The 16,496-nt window shown below is 43.4% G+C and overlaps 2 protein-coding genes across 2 annotated transcripts; one reads left to right on the top strand and one right to left on the bottom strand.

Annotated features, from left to right (window-relative positions):
- The first annotated feature begins 444 nt into the window (after positions 1–444).
- LOC308664068 (uncharacterized protein) lies at positions 445–5,215 on the top strand. Its single transcript, XM_081321029.1, has 3 exons — positions 445–492; positions 2,005–2,088; positions 3,832–5,215. The coding sequence occupies exons 2-3, from the start codon at positions 2,055–2,057 to the stop codon at positions 4,623–4,625; spliced, it is 828 nt and encodes a 275-aa protein (XP_081177155.1). The 5' UTR covers positions 445–492; positions 2,005–2,054; the 3' UTR covers positions 4,626–5,215.
- Positions 5,216–7,076: 1,861 nt separating this feature from the next.
- On the bottom strand, positions 7,077–11,143 carry LOC308664066 (uncharacterized protein). The gene has a single exon (XM_081321027.1). The coding sequence runs from the start codon at positions 11,100–11,102 to the stop codon at positions 9,828–9,830; it is 1,275 nt and encodes a 424-aa protein (XP_081177153.1). The 5' UTR covers positions 11,103–11,143; the 3' UTR covers positions 7,077–9,827.
- Between the last annotated feature and the right edge of the window lie 5,353 nt (positions 11,144–16,496).

The following is a 16,496-nucleotide window of genomic DNA, read 5'->3' as shown; positions in this document are numbered from 1 at the left end:
TTCCCCATTGAATGTGCTTGTCAGAAGGTCACAAAAGGTGATCACATGACCATGGACTATTGCAACCGTCATAAATACGAACCAGTTGCCAAGTGTCTGAATTTTAATCACGTGACCACGGGGATTCTGCAACGGTTTCCTAACTCCCTTTGTTCCCTATGGTAACTTTAAACCAGTGGTCCTCAAACTTAGCCCTTTTATGAGTTTTGGACTTCAACTCCCAGAATTCGGAATTCTGGGAGTTGAAGTCCACAAGTCATAAAAGGGCCAAGTTTGAAGACCCCTGCTTTAAACGGTCACTAAATGAACTGTTGTAACGCAGGCTTGGATATCACAGGCTCCCGATCCTCCATTCACCCATCCGCTCTAACAGCTGATTAGTCGGGTCTGTCTTGCCAGTCTCCTGGCAGAGCTTCGGTCACATGATAGGAAGCGGAAAGCAAGGGAAAAGCCGCCTTTAAAACACAGAAAGAGAAGGAGAGATTTTCCCAGGTCGGTTTGAATCCCCGTGTGCTTTGGATGGTTTAATCCGGATTAGCTGCCCCTTAAAAGTGCTTTGTCCTCTGAAATGTCTCCCAGCTTTTAAAAATTCACCTCTCTTCTTCCTGATGGCTCGTCCTTTTTAGGGATTGCCCTGATGCAGAGGGTGTGGGATGGGTGGGACTTAACCCATTTATAAAAGTTTGTTTTCTCACCAAAAGTGATTGGGGTGTTGAAAAAGAGAGGAAAAACACATTCGACCGGGGAAGAGAAGAAACGCCCGACGAGTGGATTGCTCAAGAAGATAAAGCAGATGGGGAGGGAGAAGGAAGAGGTCAGCATCCAGATTTTCCTGGCAGGGTCTTCACTAAGCCTACTCATCACCCCCTCCCCCCGGCCGTTGAATTAAACCTTGCAGATTATGTCTTCTCTGTTTTTATAGTGTTGTGGTGTTATTTGAAACCACATCTGCATTAGTACTGTGCAGCTGCTGACTGGGGTTGCATGTCACCAATTAACGTGTCTGGGTGCAAATCCTCATGATCTGAGTAAAAGTAGCTTTTGAGTAAAGATGGTTGTGTCCAGACAATGTGAAATTCTCTTGGGTAAAAAGACGGGACGATTCAGTATACACCAAGCCACATATTTAAAGAGTTTCGATTTGATTTTCATTGCACTGAAGTCGAAATACATTTTAAATTTTGTCTGAAATGGTATAGGGTTTCCTGCCTTAGCAGGGGGTTGGACTAGATGACCTCCAAGGTCCCTTCCAACTTCTTCTTCTTCTTCTTCTTCTTCTTCTTCTTCTTCTTCTTCTTCTTCTTCTTCTTCTTCTTCTTCTTCTTCTTCATTATTATTATTATTATTATTATTATTATTATTATTATTATTATTATTATTATTATTATTATTATTATTATTATTATTATTATTATTATTATCCTGCCCACTTATTGTTTAAAGTTTGATTCCAATAGGCCAATCAGAAGCCAGAAGAAGTGATGGAGAATCTTATTAGATATGAGATCAATCCTGAAAGTTCTTATGGCTTTTCTTTTTGGAGAGATCAAAGAAAAAACAAGGATAGTGGCTGTTTTTTTTAAAAAGGAGGGGGAGGGTGGGTTAAAGAGATGAACAGGTCTCTAAAATGTATGGCCTTACTGGTTTGGGGTGATGGGAGTGGTTGGCTTAGGTCTGGAAATATTAGAGCCCAAGAGAACCTTCCAGATCAGTGTTTCTCAACCTTGGCAATTTTAAGCTGTGTGGACTTCAACTCCCAGAATTCCCCAGACAGCCAACTTATAATTGATAACTTACAACTCTTACAAATTTGAAACCCATTTGAGGGTTGAACTCTGTTTGATAATGTATGGTCTAAAAAGTCAGATTGTGCAATGTTAGCCTTGGAGAAAAGAGTAGGCAGGAAAAATACGTGGCTGCTCAAATCAGCGCGGACTTATTTTCCCCGAATGAACAATTTTAACAAGTCATTATTTTGAACTCTTCTTTCTTCCTCCGTGACAGGAGCGAGTGGTTTTCTGGGGCTAGCCTCAAATGTTGGATTTGGAGTTGCTATGGAGGAAGATTCTGGCAGCATCGTTGTTCTGGGTGAGGGCTCTTTCTCCTCAAGATTTGTGAATCAATTGGGCTCTTCCCTGACTTCTAGGAGGACTTGATTTGGAAACATTTCAGAGGCATTTCTCCAGCCTCACCTGGAGGTCAACATAGATTGTGTGAAAATGAACCCAGGGAGCCACTTCTGGGGAGCAGCTGACCGCAGGAATCTTGATAATTTAAGAAGGAGATGGAGCAGCAGCAGCTGAATAATAATACGCTGTGCTAGCTGAGGAATGCTGCTGCTATCTTGCTTCCCCTCAGCTCCATGCGCTACTTCAGGAGTGTCAAACTGCCCGCCTGTGGGCCGGTTTCATCATACCAAAGCCACACCCACCCCATTGCCGCAATGCAAAAAAAGTCGCGATACATCGCGACACATCACGTGATGTGGCGAGTTTTGACACCTGTGCACTGTGGAGACACAGTGAACACAAGGCAGCCTTTGAGGGCACTGTTGGCCTCCATGTTTCCAGAAAGATTGATCTGTTCCTCAGGGTTTCTATTTCATGCTGATTTTTCCTAGTGGCTGATTTGCTAGGCAAATTTGGGAGGGGGAGGAGAGGAAATGAGGTTTGCTGTGGGTGGTTTCAGATACTAGTTGAAAATGGACGATTGTGGTAAATCAGGTAGGTAGGTAGTCCTCAACTTATGGCTGATTGCTTAGTGGCTATTCAAAGTTATAACGATCCTACCTTGGGGGCTACTTATGGTCTGAATCTGAAGTTATGAGGGTCGCTGTCCCTCTTCCACTGATCACATGGCTCGGGCGCTTGGCAACATGGCCACGTTTATGGTTTGCAGAGTCCCATGGTTACATGGCTGCATTTTATGGCTTTTGCCCAAAACAAGCACCTCTGATTTTCAGCAAAAGCATGCCCATCATGAATTATTGGTTTGCTTAACAATATCAGATTCACATAACGACCATAGTGATTTGCTTAATAGCTACTGCAAAAGTCCTAAAACCAGGTCGTCACATGACCAGCCCATTTTTACAATTATCAAGCTTACATCTCTCGTTAGGGTCATAAATCAAGGACTACCTGTGCACTTTGCTATTCTGAGCTGATGGATGAGCTTGGGTGTCAAACTGTACTCTGGGATGTAGAATTGTATTCTTCAACTCTTTTGAAATTTGGTCACACAAGATTTTGACAATTTTTAAAAAGTTGAATATATCAGCAAAAGACACAGGCAGTTTTAGAACTTGATAGATTTCCTTGCGTCCATCAGGTCCTCCTTTAACAACTCACAGTTTAGAATTACTTTTGTTAAAAAGAAAAGTTTCATTTTATGGAGGGCAGCTTTTATTGATACAGGTAGTCCTCCGCTTACAACTGCAATTGAGCCCCAAATTTCTCTTGCTAAGTGTGACAGTTAAGTGAGTTTTGCCTCATTTTATGACCTTTCTTGCCACGGTTGTTAAATGAATCACTGCAGATGTTAAGTTAGTAACATGGTTGTTAAGTGGAATCTGGCTTCCTCATTGACTTTGCTTGTCAGAGGGTCACAAAAGGTGATCATGAGATCCTGCAGCACTGCAACCATCAAAAAATTGCCAAGCATCCGAACTTCGATCGTGTGACCATGGGGATGCTACAACAGTCATAAGGGTGACAAAAGGTTATACGTCACTTTCTTTTAGTGCTGTTGTAATGAACGGTTGTAAGTCAAGGACTACCTGTATTAGCCCCAGGCCTACATAAAGACTGATACCCCAATTCTGTCTTCCAGAAGGTGATGAGGACGAAAGGATCTACACAGGAGAGGATCCCCATTACTGTCCGATGTATGACAAAGGTTTTGGTGATCAGTCGAGCCTGATGGATCGTGAGAGACCCAAAGCAACCGAGAAACGATACAAATGTGCTGATTGCGGGAAAGGCTTCAAGAAACGGTCGGCCCTCCTCACCCATGACCGGACTCACACGGGAGAAAAACCCTACAAATGCCCAGAATGCGGGAACAGCTTCAGTAACAAATCCAGCCTAACGAGACACAAGAGGAAACACACCGGAGAAAAGCCGTTCTGTTGCTTAAACTGTGGGAAACGTTTCAGCCAGAGCTCGAGTTTAATCAGGCACATGAGGAATCACACCGGCCTGAGGCCCTACATATGCTCAGACTGCGGCAAAAGTTTCAAGCAGAGCTCAAGTCTTCTAGTCCATGGGAGAACGCATACAGGAGAGACCCCCTATAGTTGCTCCATCTGTGGGAAGCGCTTTTCCCAGAGCTCAAATCTGGTGAAACATGAGAGGATCCACACTGGGGAAAAGCCTTACAGATGCTCAGACTGTGGGAACACCTTCAGTAACAAATCTAGCCTTACAAGACATAAGAGGAACCACACAGGGCAGAAACCCTACAAATGTTCCCAGTGTGGGAAAAAATTCAAACAAAGCTCAGGCCTTCTCAAGCACGAGAGAATCCATACACGGCCCAGCTTCTCACAATATCCTCATCCTAGCTTGGGTCTGGATTCTAAGCTGCCTGTACATGAGAGAGACCATGTTGGAGAGGCCGTATAAGCTGCTTGCTCTATAAGCCAAGTTTTTATTTGACATTAGTAGCAGAGGATAGGGTTCAAACAGAATGGAGCTGTATTTGAATAGTAGTGGGAAAGTGTTGGATGATATGTATACAAACCCTGCAGTGTCGGTGACCACGGTCTCAGATATACGGCCAAACCCTCTTGTCTTGCTGCGTTGCAAACAGAACACAAAAGGAAGACGTTTGTGATATAGTGATGGAGTTTTTCAGAGTTTGACCAGTTTTATCTATTAAATAATTTCCTCGGGTTTAATTCTAGAAATTAAAAAAGGGACGCAGTGGCTCAGTGGGTTAGGATGCTGAGCTTGTCGGTCAGAAGGTCGGCAGTTTGGCGGGTTGAATCTCGAGTGCCGTGTAACAGAGTGAGCACCTGTTACTCGTCCCAGCTTCTGCCAACCTAGCAGTTCGAAAGCACGTAAAAATGCAAGTAGAAAAATAGGGACCACTACGGTGGGAAGGTAACAGCGTTCTGTGCACCTTTGGCGTCTTAGTCATGCCGGCCACATGACCACGGAGACGTCCTTGGACAAGCGCTGGCTCTTCGGCTTTGAAACGGAGATGAGCATCGGCCCCTAGAGTTGGAAACAACTAGCACGCATGTGCGGGGGAACCTTTACTTTTACCTTTATTGCATTCTAACCACTGCACCACCACGGCTCTATATCCCCATCAATACATTTCATTAGCGGATTAACCCACTACCTGAGTTCTCCTGTTATTTTTTTTTATTATTTATTTAGGAAATTTATTTGTCGCCAATCTCGTATCCAGCGACTCTGGGTGGCTTACAGTATAAAGAACCTTAAAGCATTAAAGAACATTAAAATCAACATTGGTAGAACACAGCTGATAAAATTGAAGAATACAAATCATAGTCCTATTCTGGATGGCAACAGCTAAGGCAGTGTTTCCACAGCATGCTAACCAACATGCATGTGTACAGGTGTTCCTCGACTTGTGACCATAATGGAGCCCAAAATTAATGTTGCTAAGTGAGACATTTGTTAAGTGAGTTTTGCCCCATTTTACGACCTTTTTTTGCCACAGTTAAATGAATCACTGCGATGGTTAAGTTGGTAACACAATTGTTAAATGAATCTGGCTTCCCCATTGACTCTCAAAAGGTTGCAAAAGGGGATCACATGACCCTGGGACACTGCAAGTGTCATAAATGTGAGTCAGTTGCCAAGCATCTGGGTTTTGCTCATGTGACCTTGGGGATGCCACAGTGGTTATATGAAAGATGGTCACAAGTCCCTTTTTTTCTAGTGCTGTTGTATCTTCAAACGGCCATTAAATGAATTTTTGTAAGCCAAGGAGTATCTGTATTTGAATCAGGGTAAAAGCTAAGTAAGTTTCTTGTGTGCAGCAAATAGAGCTGTTGGTTCTTTGACAAGTCTAGTTGAACATGTTAGGTAAACACAGCCAAGCTGATCACTGGACTGCAAGAATATAGACCTTGCATTTTCATGAAGGGGAGATTGAATGTTTGATTTGTTTGATACGGAAGGCAGTTCAACCCTGGGAGATGGGCTTTAAGTATCTGGCTGTTTTCTAGTGGGGACTCAACGGGTATAGATAGCCAGTGTATGTATGTATGTATGTATGTATGTATGTATGTATGTATGTATGTATGTATGTTACTTTCACAAATAACTCAAGGTGGCAAACATGTCCAATGCACTTTCTCCCCATTTCCCCCACCACAACAACCCTGTGCAGCGAGTTGGGCTGAGAAAGAGTGACAGACCCAAGGTCACCCAGTTGGCTTTCATGGCTAAGATGTGGCTAAAACTCATGGTCTCCTCTTTTTTTTAGCCTGGTGCATTAACCAATAGACCAATCACACTCAGATGTTATTTTATGGGGTGTTAACCTTCCACTGGAGCAAAGTTTCTCAACCTTGGCCACTTTTAAGATGTGTGGACTTTCTGGGAGCTGAAGTCCACACACGTTAAGGTGTCCAAGGTTGAGAAACACTGGTCTAGATAATTACTGTGGTGTATTGTTCCAGCTCTCTTAGGAACTCCCCAGAAACCTAAAGAACAGTAGTGGAATCTAGATACACAATAATGTTGGAAAGGCAAGCTACAAGAGTGTGTGTTTGTTCTTTGCGTTGACTCCTGGCAACATTTTCAAAACTGGTTTGTTCTTACCTTCTTCCTAGGGCTGAAAGAGAGAAACTGGTCCAAGGTCACCCAGCTGGCTTCATATCTAAGGCAGAAGAAGAACTTGTGGTGTCCTGGTTACTAACCCAGCACCAAACTGATTTTCAGATTTTTTTTAATTAAGTAAATCTAATTCAATCTATTTCCTCTTGCATTGCAGAAATCCAGAGATAAAAAAACCCCAAACACTCATTACAAAGGCAAGATTTATTGTTTTTTATTTCCTATTAAATGCAGTATTGTACTAAAAATAAATTTATTTGAAAAAGGAAAAAACAGACGATACTTTTAACTACAAGCTCCTAATTAAAATTCCAATACTGGCTTCTAGTAATAAAATATTTTTTCAGCTGATTGCGTTACTGATAAAACCCAATTAATGATCACGACTCTTCATTATTTTCCCCAATATATTGCATCACTGCTTAGCCAGGTTAATGTCATGGTTCCGACAGATGACACTTCAAAACAACTTCGAGGCATTGTTTTCCTTAAAGAATCTTTTATTCGAGAAACAAAGTATCAGCACTAGATAGTTGTAGCCAAAACCTGAATTCCCTTCCCCTGGCACAAAGTAGCAAAGTGCAATTCCCTCCTCCAATTAACAGTCATAAATCACATTCCCCAATTAACTTGAACCGTGGGCTTTCTCCCCATCTCTCCTGCCTCCCCACCTCTCCTGCCAGCCAAATTTCAATCAGCTCTGGACCTAATAACCTTGGGTTCCCACGGCTGTTATTATTGTTACGACAAGCTGGACTCTCATCCACATTCCCCCTCCTAGGATCAACAACTCTAAAAGCAATAGAGAAAAGATGGCTACATTTCCATCTGTTGTCAAAGCAAGAACATCTGATTTTGGCAGCATTGACAGTTAATTCTATTCCCAATCCTAGCAACCCTGATGCCTAAAATTTAATCAAATATAATTTCTTACATAATCTCACTTTAAATTCAAGTTTAGATTCTTCAAACTCTTTAGATTCTGAACCTTCTGTACTAGTAGAACAATCACAAGAATTATGCTCCAATTATGCTCCAAAGTTGTTTTAAAACCCACTTTAATATTTCAGGATTCTTAGAATTACATTTTTTTAACTTCTTCATTTACTTGATATATCAGGTTAGTGCATTGAGCACCAATCATGCAGGTTCCATCATACAGGTGGTTCTTGACTTACAGCTATTTATTTGATTTAGCAACCATTTGAAGTGACAACAGCACCGAAAAAGTGACTTAGAGTCAGTCCTCGCACTTATTACCACTGCAGCAAACCACTGCACAAAATTTGGGTGCTAGAAAGCGGGCATGCATTTTCAAAGTTTACAGTGTGATCAATGATAATGTGATTATCACTGATTCACTTATCAACTGTGGGAAAATGGTGGTAAAATTGGGAAGGGCTCACTTAACAACTGCCTGGCTTAGCAATGGAAATTCCAGTCCAACTTGTAATCATAAGTCGAGGACTATCTGTATAGGAAGATTAGCTGGTATGAATAACATTACAACTTATGACAACTTGGATAGGAAAGATTCAGTACAGGTAGTCCTCGACGTATGACCACAATTGAACCCAACGTTTCTGTCGCTAAGTGAGACATTTATTGAGTTTTGCTCCATTTTACGACTTTTCTTGCCACAATTGCTAAGTGAACCATAGCAGTTGTTACTTTAGTAACATGACAGTTAAGTGAATCTGGCTTCCTCACTGACTTTGCTTGTCAGAAGGTTGCAAAAGACGATCACATGACCCGGAACACTGCAAATGTCATAAATATGAGTCAGTTGCCAAGCATCTGGACTTTGATCACGTGGCCATGGGGATGCTGCAATGGTTGTAAGTGTGAAAAATGGTCATAAATCACTTTCTTCGGTGCTGTTGTAGCTTCAAACAGTCACTAAACGAACTGTTGTAAATCAAGGACTACCTGTATATCCTCAGTGAACTTTTTACATTAATCCAATCATTCCTAAAAACTTGGAATATTACAATTTTGTGTGGTCGTAAGTTGAGGACTTACTTGTACTTTCTACAGCCACAGTCTTGCACAACAAAGGAGCTGAGTGCTGGTGGAATGGATCCCAGTACAAACTTCTTGTTTGCTTCTGGACAAGCGTGGGGGGATTTAGCCAGTCTGTTCACACCTAACTTAGATCTATTCTTCTCAAGAGGAACGATAAACATGCAGGCAGTCGAGAACTTAATGTTCATTTGAGGAACATAAGAGGCATTTGGTTACCTGTCATACCCACAGAACGTGGCAATACAGTTTCCCCACCTGCTACCCTCCTTCCAAATGCATTCTGGGATCTGCTCCCTAGAAGGCCACAGCTGAACTGCAATTCCCAGAATTCTAAGGCAAGAGGTTGAGGAAAGCCCACAGCAGATACCGAATGGCACCAGATTACTTTCTCTGGTGGCGGCAACAAGTTTGAAAGGAACCTTCTGAGCTAAGAAACACTGTGACACCCATGCCATGAATCCATGGCACTGTTTGTGAGTGTAGTAAAAATTAGGAACACCAAGAACGAGTGACAATTCTGTCAGCTGTGCCCTTTCTCAGGGTACATCATTGCATTATCCTTCCTGCCCACCTTCCCAGTGCTTACTGAGCATGCTCAGCCCTTTTTCTACAGAATACAGAGAATTGGAAGGGACCTTGGAGGTCTTTGGGGGATGGGAGGGAGAGAGCCCCATTTATTTTAATTTTTGGCAAGCCTGCAAACCTCAGTGTTCCAAGCTTGCAGATTCCTTTCTTCTGTGCCAGACAGGTGACATTTGGGATGCAAAAAATGTCTGCCACAGTCTTAATGGAAAAAGAGACAACCTAAGGGGAAGCTTGACCTACCGTCAACATTTTCTTCCTCACTGCTTCAACTCTTATGAATTGCTCCTTCTATTTTATTTTAGGCCAAAAAGATGGTTACCTCCAAAGGAAGGCAGTTCTTACAAAACCTTGTGTCATTCCTATGTGGAGCTTCTGTTTGTTGGCAACCCTTGAGGAGATCTACCCCATATTCATGCTATGTCCCACCACATGCATTATTGCATCAGCTCTGGCTAAATCCTTTTCCACGGTTGGCCCACGCCCGTGGTTTCTCTCGTGTTTCAAGAGGGATGCTTTGTGACTGAATTTTTTCCCGCAGTCCAAGCACTCAAAGGGCTTCTCTCCTGTGTGGCTTCTCCGATGATTAATCAGGTTGGATCGCTGACTGAAGCTCTTCCCACATTCTGCACATTTGTACGGTTTCTCTCCCGTGTGAGTTCTTTGGTGGCCAACCAGGAATTCTCTTCGGCTGAAGCCTTTCCCACACTCCAAACACACGTATGGCTTTTCCCCTGTGTGAATCCTCTCATGGATTCGGAGAACTGAGTTGCAACTAAAAAATTTCCCACAGCTGGCACACTTATACGGTTTCTCCCCTCTGTGAGTTCTCTCGTGGGATGTCAGGCTTGAACTGTTGCTGAAAGATTTCCCACAGTTGGTACAGCTGTATGGTTTCTCCCCTGTGTGGATTCTCTGGTGGTTCAGAAGGTTTGAACTCTGGCTGAAATTCTTTCCACAGTCTAAACATTTGTATGGCTTCTCTCCGGTATGGAGTCTCTGATGGCGGACAAGACTTGACCTAAAGCTGAAGTTTTTCCCACAGTCCGCGCACATGTATGGTTTCTCTCCCATCTGAAAGTCAGGAGGCTGTGGGGTCCTCTTCTCATGTTCTGGATGTCTGGATGGATTCTCTTCACCATATGCTTTCTCTTGCTTTCCTGTGGATGAACTGGAGAGGAAGCTTTTACCACAATTCAAACATATACGAAGACTTCCTCCCCTCAGATCCAAGGTCTGACTGGAATCGTGCCCACATTTGGAACATTTGTATGGTTTCTCTCCAACAGGGATCCTCTGCAGACTACTTTGATTAACTTTTTGATACAACCCATCCTGACCATCCATGGTCGAGTCTATTCTCATTTGTTTCTTCTGCTCAAACATGGACTCCCAACTTTCACCATCCTCGTTAGGTTGGGATGGCTTTTTTTCAGCTTCCATTTTTTGACACTTGGAAAGGTCATGAGCATTTTCTCTGGGCATTCTCTCCCAGCTGTTTCGACTGAAGATTTTGTCATCCTGTTTCTCACAGGTATGTTTTTCTGCTTCTCCTTGCTCTAAGGGACTCCCTTCATTCCTCTCTGTCTCTTGATGACATATTGCCATCTTTCCCATTGGGGGCAAGGAGAAAAGTTCCCATTTGGCTTTATCAAATGGAACCCCAGTAAGACCCATCAGGTGAGAAATTCCTTTGACAAATGGCTTCCGCTTGTTTTCAACTGTTTATATAAGAAAAATACAGAGAGCAATGAGTCTGTGAAGAGCATTTTGACATTTAACATCTCATTGCTTCTCCCCAGTAAAACAGAGAGCAACACAGGTCATATGATGATCCTATCCTCCTCCCATTAAAAAAAAACACCTAAGTGTTGTTATGTTACAGCACAAGCCCCACCCTTACATGTATACAAGTGTCCCTACTTTAGATGCAAGTACGTAAGTCATAGGTTTAGGAAAACAACTCAGAAGTATATTAGAAATTTTGCAAACTCCAAATTGGCCAAGCAATGGGTAGAAGCTAGTCAGAGGGAGATCCAACCTGGAAATAAGGAAGAATTTCCTGACAGTGAGAACGATTAATCAATGGAACAGCCTCCCTGAGTTGTAGGTGCTCCATATTGCTGGAGGTCTTCTAGAAAAGACTGGACAACTATTTGTCTGGGGATGGTGTAAGGACTCCTGCCTTGGGCAGGAAATTAGAGTAGAACACCTCCACGGTCCCTTCCAGCCCTATGACTCTATGATCTGTGATTCAAATCTTACCTAACATGTGGATCTGATGATCTGCCCTTTGCTCAGCTGCCACCTTTCCTGTTTCCAACAAAGGCTGTTTTATTTTGATGGAACTGGTCTGAAAATAAAAAAAAAAGACCACAAGACATGAAGATTTCAGAATATTTAATGGAAAACTTTCAGATTTAGCAATGTGTTACAATATTATAGCCAATGTGTATACATACTACATAATACATACATACATTCAACCTTATAAGAAGAAATGTGGGAGGATGACATCCTTTTGCTAAGGTTTTTTTTAGCCTGAAATTAACAGTCGTCCCCCCCCTGAAAAAAGCATCCTATTTTCAATGTGGGTCAAACATGCTAAATTAGATTTGGTTTGCAGGAAATGGCTGGGGGTTTGTGAAGATCCAGATTCTGTGTGTGCGTGTGCACATGTGCCCATTTTTGTCAATAAACTTCATTTGAAGGAAAATTATAAATGTGATTCACAAATTAGGTAATGTTCTGTACCAGCCTGCTACCGGCCTTGCAGAAAAGGCAACCCCTTTACAGACGGCAAAAGGCTGGAATACGTCTGCCAAATTTATTACAAAAACAAACAAAACATGAAACAAGATACCGGAGCTTTGAAACACTATCAGAGCGGTTGCTTTCAGCAAACCAGCCCTCCCCCAAACATTCCCTTTATAAAGAGTTCAGGGCGTGGCCTCTCTTTGCCTCCTTCCGAGAAGTCCCACAGCCTTCCTCTGCTTGCTCCTACTTGACTGCCTCCTGCGTCGGGCGTCCTTGAACAGGGCCAGCTGTGGGTCATCTTCATCCACACTGTCAGGCTCACACAGCTGGGTCTCCACCAGGTAGGAGGGGCCTGGCTGGGGGCTCTGCGGAGCCTCAAAGCCATCATCAGCAAGTTCTTCAACACCCCCCTCCTCCCCCTCATCTGAGTCATCCGACCCAACTGCCGAACCCACAGGCTGACCCTGAATCACAACAGGTAACAGTAACTTAATGGTAAAAGGGATGTGGTGGCTCAGTGGGTTAGGATGCTGAGCTTGTCGATCAGAAGGTCGGCAGTTTAGCGGGTCAAATCCCGAGTGCCGCGTAGCAGAGTGAGCGCCTGTTACTCGTCCCAGCTTCTGCCAAACTGGCAGTTCGAAAGCATGTAAAAATGCAAGTAGAAAAATAGGGACCACTCCGGTGGGAAGGTAATAGCGTTCCGTGCGCCTTTGGCGTCTAGTCATGCCGGCCACATGACCACGGAGACGTCCTCGGACAAACGCTGGCTTTTTGGCTTTGAAACAGAGATGAGCACCAGCCCCTAGAGTTGGAAACGACTAGCACGCATGTGCGGGGGAACCTTTACCTTTTTAACTTAATGGTTCTTGTAAGTGGGTGTAATTTCTAATGAACGAATGAATGAATTAGCTGTTTCATGCAGCGAGCAGGAACATAAGATACACATTGCACAATTTCAGAATCTATAATACTGGAACAAATCCTGTCAGGGTTGGTGGGAATGCTGTTTTCTTCTTGACAGCTCCTTGATTAGGCTGTTGTTTACTATTTGATTTTTCTCTGATTTTCGATTTGGTATTAATCCTGGTGTTAACCCCTGCTTATCTGGGGGTTGATTACTGTTAAGGAGGCATTTTGGTCACTTTGTTTTTGTCCCAACAATCCTGACAGGAAAAGTCACTGTACATAAACAGAGCAAACCCCACTCCCTTCTAGCACTAAATATGTCACCTAGTTGGGTAATGAAAAGTCTGCAAGAAAATGACCAAGCACAAAGAGCATCAAGAATACTACAGTTCAACCCTGAGCTAAAAATATTATCTTCTACTACTACCCTGTGGTTCAGGGGTAGGCAACCTCGGCTCTTTTATGACTCATGGACTTCAACTCCCAGAATTCCTGAGTCAGCATAGCTGGCTATGCTGACTCAGGAATTCTGGGAGTTGAAATCCATGAGTCATAAAAGAGCCGAGGTTGCCTACCCCTGCTCTGGTTGATCAAAAGGAAACTACTCACCTGCTCTTCTTGTATTTCAGATTCTTCTTTCCACAGCAAGAAATCTTCTGCTACAGCCACCGCTTGGAGACAGGTCTCTGGGTTATCTTCCCTAACTCAGTTTTGCATCTCTGATGGCAGAATTGCCAAGAACTGTTCCAGGATTACCAGCTCTACAATCTGCTCCTTTGTGTGACTTTCAGGCTTCAGCCACTGAGAGCCAAGATCCTGGAGGTGTCCAAGTGCTTCTTGAGGTCCCTCAGCCTCCTCATAGCGAAACTGCCTGAATCGCTGGCACAGTCGCTCCAAACTGATCTTGTCCTTCTCCAGGGCTTTGTCTCCAGCTTTCAGAGGACAATCCAAGCTTTCAGAGATGGCATGAGCTTCCCTACTAAAGCCTGGTAGGATTTCAGATGCAACCATTCTTCTAAGCCCTGGGTTGGGACGAGCAATGGCCCCTAACAATGTGATAGAAGAATTATGGTCATCCCACTCTTCAGGTCCAGGCAGCTGAGGTTGGCTTTCTTTTGAATGAGTTCCTTTCTGGATGTTACACCATGGAACTTCTGAATCCAGCTCCACAACTTGCTCTCCTTTAATCTGCAGGGGATCCACATTGGATGGAATTTTTCCAACACAGTCCTCCTGGAGAACATGAGGATGGCTTTCTCCTTCCTCCATTTTCTCCCCTGGAGCTTGCTCAGAGCTTGTGAATGCCTGCATTTTTATTCCTGGCTAGAAAACTGGTCCTGGAAACAGGATAATAGGAGAGAAGTTAAGGACAAAATTCAAGGTGGGTCATATAAACTTAGCCATACCTCATTATTTTCAAGTATATCTCATAGAATGTGATGGTAGTATAGTTAATATGCCCAGATAACACCCTTGTTTCTTGAACTGCACTAATTGCCAGTTTGCTGCTGGGTACAATTCAAGGTGCTGATCGTTACCTATAAAGCCGTCATGGCCTAAAGGTAAAGGTAAAGGTTCCCCCACACGTGTGCTAGTCATTTCCGACTCTAGGGGCCGGTGCTCATCTCCGTTTCAAAGCCGAAGTGCCAGCGCTTGTCCGAGGATGTCTCCGTGGTCATGTGGCCGGCATGACTAGATGCCAAAGGCGCACGGAACGCTGTTACCTTCCCACTGTAGTGGTCCCTATTTTTCTACTTGCATTTTTACGTGCTTTCGAACTGCTAGGTTGGCAGAAGCTGGGACGAGTCACAGGCGCTCACTCTTTTATGCAGCACTCGGGATTTGACCCGCCAAACTGCCGACCTTCTGATCGACAAGCTCAGCGTCCTAACCCACTGAGCCACCACGTCCCTCATCATGGCCTAGGGCCTGCTTAATTGAGAGACTGCCTGAAAGTTAAGCTTCAGCATTATTAAGAGCTCCAGAGATTCTCCGCCTGGTTTTGGAACACATTTGAATAATTTTGGAAAACAGAGAAGACTGACAGGTGCAGTCAACCCCACCCCCAGCCCATCAAAATTTCCTCTTCTCTGATGTGCAAAGGAGTCAATATTATTTTCCTGCAGAGTCTCAAAATAGTAAGGGGGGGGGGAAAGCACATTAATCAATCAGAATAGAGCTGGAAGGGACTTTGGAGGTCTTCTAGTCCAACCCCCTGCTCAAACAGAAGTCCCCGGTACCATTTCAGACATCTAAGAAAATATATGCTATATATCTGTCAAGCCCCAGGTTCGACCGTTCTGGACTTAACAATATCTAAGAAAATATATGCTATGCATCTAAGAAAGAGGAACAAGAGGAACAAGCTGCCTTTTGCATTTCTGGAGGGTGGGGGGGGGCAACAACCTGTTGGAAAGATTATCTCATGATGTAATATGAATAGTTGTCCTTTGTTTTCTAAAAGTCAACTTGCAGAGAAGGAAAACAAAACAAAGCAAAAATTTAAAAAAAACCCAGTTCCTTTGCTTTTATCACAGGTAGCCTGAAAGCAACGTAACCAGCTTGGTCAGTTTTTCACAGGGCAGATTAGTAACTTGACCTGTCTGTCTCTGCTTGTTCCAAAACTTTGACTTGCGTGTGTAGAAAAAGGTGCTAGTCCGTCTTTCTGCACTGCGGAACTGGATCTCCGAAGAAGAGGAAGAGGGAGAGTCTGCCTTGAATGTTAGCTAAAAAAAAAAAAAAAGAAGGGGAAGGGGCTACGGTGGTTTTCATTTTCTTTTTATCCTTACTCCAAAACAAAACTTCTATCTGTTAAGCTGCAGGACAACAAGACTAGGCCCCTTTTTCTGTTGTTTTTTCACATCTCCAAATTATACAGGTTTAAAGGTAAAGGTAAAGGTTCCCCCGCACATGCGTGCTAGTCGTTTCCGACTCTAGGGGCTGGTGCTCATCTCTCTTTCAAAGCCGAAGAGCCAGCGCTTGTCCAAGGACATCTCCGTGGTCATGTGGCCGACATGACTAGACACCAAAGGCGCACGGAACGCTGTTACCTTCCCACCGGAGTGGTCCCTATTTTTCTACTTGCATTTTTACGTGCTTTCGAACTGCTAGGTTGGCAGAAGCTGGGACAAGTAACTCTGCTACACGGCACATGGGATTCGACCCACCAAACTGCCGACCTTCTGATCGACAAGCTCATTGTCCTAACCCACTGAGCCACCGCGTCCCTTTATACAGGTTTACAACTATATAAAATCCTAGAGAATGCATACATCTAAATACTGCCCATGCAAATTAAACAAATGCATTTTTGGTGATTATTTTTTTTAAAATGCTATTGGAATCAAAAGGTTAACACACATTTGTTTCATGTAAATTAATATGCGGCAAGTGCTGTTATATATTTGC

The sequence above is a fragment of the Vipera berus genome (assembly GCF_964194415.1).
Source record: "Vipera berus genome assembly, chromosome: 2".
In the NCBI taxonomy this organism is placed as follows: Eukaryota; Metazoa; Chordata; class Lepidosauria; order Squamata; family Viperidae; genus Vipera; species Vipera berus.
Note: the sequence above shows the minus strand (reverse complement) of the source record. Positions and strands in the feature narration are given on the sequence as shown.